At 32.1% G+C, this 3,372-nt stretch overlaps 1 protein-coding gene across 1 annotated transcript; it reads right to left on the bottom strand.

Annotated features, from left to right (window-relative positions):
• Window positions 1-394: 394 nt before the first annotated feature.
• On the bottom strand, window positions 395-2,176 carry LOC109215642 (transcription factor MYC2-like). The gene has a single exon (XM_019379745.1). The coding sequence runs from the start codon at window positions 2,027-2,029 to the stop codon at window positions 533-535; it is 1,497 nt and encodes a 498-aa protein (XP_019235290.1). The 5' UTR covers window positions 2,030-2,176; the 3' UTR covers window positions 395-532.
• Between the last annotated feature and the right edge of the window lie 1,196 nt (window positions 2,177-3,372).

The raw sequence follows: 3,372 nt of genomic DNA on the forward strand, positions 1-3,372 counted from the left end.
TCATTATAAATATCAAATAATTATTCCAGACTTACGAATAATCTATAAGATTTGCACCACGCATGCAATGGCGTAGCCACATAACGTGAAGAGTTGAACACCGTTCATCAAAAAATTACACCGAGTATATAAAAAGGTAATAGTACTATATATGCAGGTTAAAAATTGATATTTTTTATAAATACATATTAAATCTTAAACACCTTTTGCAAAAAATTTTAGTTCGCCACTGTACGCGTGACCGTTTTAATATAAAAAAGTTGCAGAAATAGACTAAAAATGTCACTCCATAAAAAGGGCATGCAACAACATGCATCTTCTTTATTTGACAAAATTTTAACTTTATAAGGATTTGGTTATCTTATTACAACAAAGTTGTTAACCACTTAAAGAATACGAAAAAAGTAGCTATGTATATATTAAACAATGAACTGATTTATTAAAAAGAAACACAAAAAGACTGAAGAAAATCTTAATTTAGGCCTAATAATAAGTAAACAACAAGGAAATTTATTATTAATCAACATTTCTACTACTGCTCTAAGCTTCTAAGAAGAGCAGATTTTAGACCATTTTCAGTACCTAAACATTTAGGAACTTTAACAACAATATCCTGAAGCATTAAATCATTAACACTTGAAATACTAGCATGGTGTACATGTAATTCAAGATCTTGAAGTGCACGCATTAATCTTGCTGAAGGATAATTCACATTTTCCGATTGTACCCTTATCATTGCATCTGGACCTAAAATCTTGACTTCAACTTCAAGTTTCAAATTATTTGGTCCAAATGAAGATGATGAATTAGAATTTGCCCTAATTTGATCCACAGAAGTCGTCGTAGTAGTAGTAGTTGTACTCTGGTTGTCAAGAGTTGTACTGTCCATTGACTCAACTTTCAGCTTCTTTTTGCTCTCTGATTTGTTGTTGAGTTGCAACTCTAATTCATCCAGTTTGGTTTTTAACTCATTGATATATTCAACAGCATCTGATAACAAAGAAGCTTTGTCCATTTTTGTAACATGAGGTACAACAGAGCGTAACGCGTAAAATCTGTGGTTTAATTTCTCCCTTCTCTGTCTCTCTGCTTCAACATGGTTTAACGGAGTTTCACGGGTTGCCCCTGGCTTTCTTCCTCTCTTTTTTGGTGTTTTTTTCTCCACTATTGGTTTGTCAACAAGTACTTGACAATCGGAATCCGAGTGGTCAGAATCTTCAAATAAAGTCGTAGCAGCTGTTGCAGTGAAAATTTCCCCGGTTTTCGGCTTTTGGCTAGTGTTGTTCTTGTTATGATTGTTGTTGTTGTTGTTGGCTAAAATTTGACCTTCTTCTTGTAAGCAAGAGACAAGGCTAATATCAGCAAAAGAAATGGTTTTTTCAGGACCATTTTCTTGATTTGAAGAGAAAAGTGATTTTACTTGTTGAACTAAGCTCCAATTTTCTTTGATTAAATCACTTGATCCAAGTTCAAGAACTCCATTTGAAGTTGGAATACAAACCAAAGTTTCAATACCATGAACTTGAGCTTCTTTAGCTCTTTCACAACTACAAAACTGAAGTTGTTGTGCCCCATTTAGCCACACAAAAGAACCAGTACTAAAACTTTTACCAGGAATTCCATCACCAATAGAAAAAGATTGAGCTAAAGACATAACATAAAACCATTCAATATCAGTAACATCACCACCATCTTCTACTACACCATCTCCATTTTCACAAATCAAAGCTTGTATTCCTTTTATAACATTTTTTCTCTCTAAAGAACTAGCTCTATTAGCACCATTTATTTCTCCTTTTTTGACTTTTGTACCATGAAAATGACCATCACCCCATGCTAAAAATAGACGACCATCATCATCATTTGAAGTTTGCCAAAAAATAGCATAAGACCAAGAATCTGTTTGATTTTTGAGAATATATTGAAGCATTTGTTGTAGGGTAGATGAAGGTTGGTTAGTTTGAGAAAATAAAGAGGGTATGGAAAATGATGAGGAAGAGGAAGAAGAGGAGACCATTAGTTCATCCATTTTTTCTTGATAATATTTTTTTAAAGATATGATTGTGGATTTGTTGTGAGGGAAAGTATAAAGGTAAAGGGTTGAAGAAAGATGAAGATAAAGTGAATGAATAAAGAGGCTAGATATGTAGTACCTGGTCTAGGCTACTATAGTGAATAGTGTACTCAGTAAAGTAGTTAAGTATATGAATCATTAAAGTATAGGTTAGGTTAGAAATAAAGCTAGCTGCTGTAATAATATTTCGTTGGCCCTTCTTTCATTAAAAAAACACTGAATTGTTTATTGTAAAATTACCATTGTTCTTCCTTCAATCATTTAGTGTCCATAATTTATTAATCGATATTTTTTTTGGAAGTATTTGATACTTTTGGGGTTCGGTCCTCTTTCGAATCCCGGATAAACACAAGATACTTTGTGCATCTTTTTATTTGATATCTGGATCCACTAGCTCTATTAATTTGAACAAACGCCACAGAAAACTCATTATGAAAGTTTTAGCTAGCGTTTGACTATAGAACCCAAATTTATTTTGAAAAATCTAATTTGGGTGAAGTTTGGTTTGAAGATGAAAATGTGTTTGGACATATATTGTCAAAACATATTTTCCGGCTTTATTTTGGAAAAACATGTATATAATTCCCAAGTTTTGAAATTTTGGCCCAAAATCAGCTCAATGGCTGATTTTGGAATTTGAGATTTGGGATTTGGCCATAAATTTTGATTTGGCCAAAATATGGGCAAAATTTATGGCCAAACATGAGTTTTGAAAATAAATCCCAAATTTATTTTGACAAAACTCATGGCCAAACGGGGCCTTACTGTTATTTACATAAGACATTTAGGGGTCATTTGATAGGATGCATTAGAGATTATGAGAGTTTTAGTGTTATTTACTTAATAAGATATTTAGGGGTCATTTGGTAGGATGCATTAGAGAAAATAATACATGCATTAGCTTTTAGTATTATTAATCTCTTGTTTGGTATATTTTTCAACCTATATATTACTAATGCAAGTATTTGTTATACAATCTATTTGGTACTACCCTATGTATAACTAATACATAGCAAACCATGGTAATAGCAGTACCAAGGCTATTAATGCATGCATTAGCATGATTAAACACAACATTGTCCTTAAGTCCCTTAAAGCTAAAGAATATGGAGAACATTTTTGTAAACAGTTAATATTATGCAATTTTAATACATCACACCAAACAGTGGATAAAAAATAATCTCTGCATAATTAATGCTTGCTTACTAATCTCTGCATTACTTATACACTTTACTAAGCACTATTCTTATACAGAGTCCGAAACTTTTCTAATGGTTTTTTGGACATAAAATACATTT

The sequence above is a fragment of the Nicotiana attenuata genome, unplaced genomic scaffold, assembly GCF_001879085.1.
Source record: "Nicotiana attenuata strain UT unplaced genomic scaffold, NIATTr2, whole genome shotgun sequence".
Taxonomy (NCBI): Eukaryota; Viridiplantae; Streptophyta; class Magnoliopsida; order Solanales; family Solanaceae; genus Nicotiana; species Nicotiana attenuata.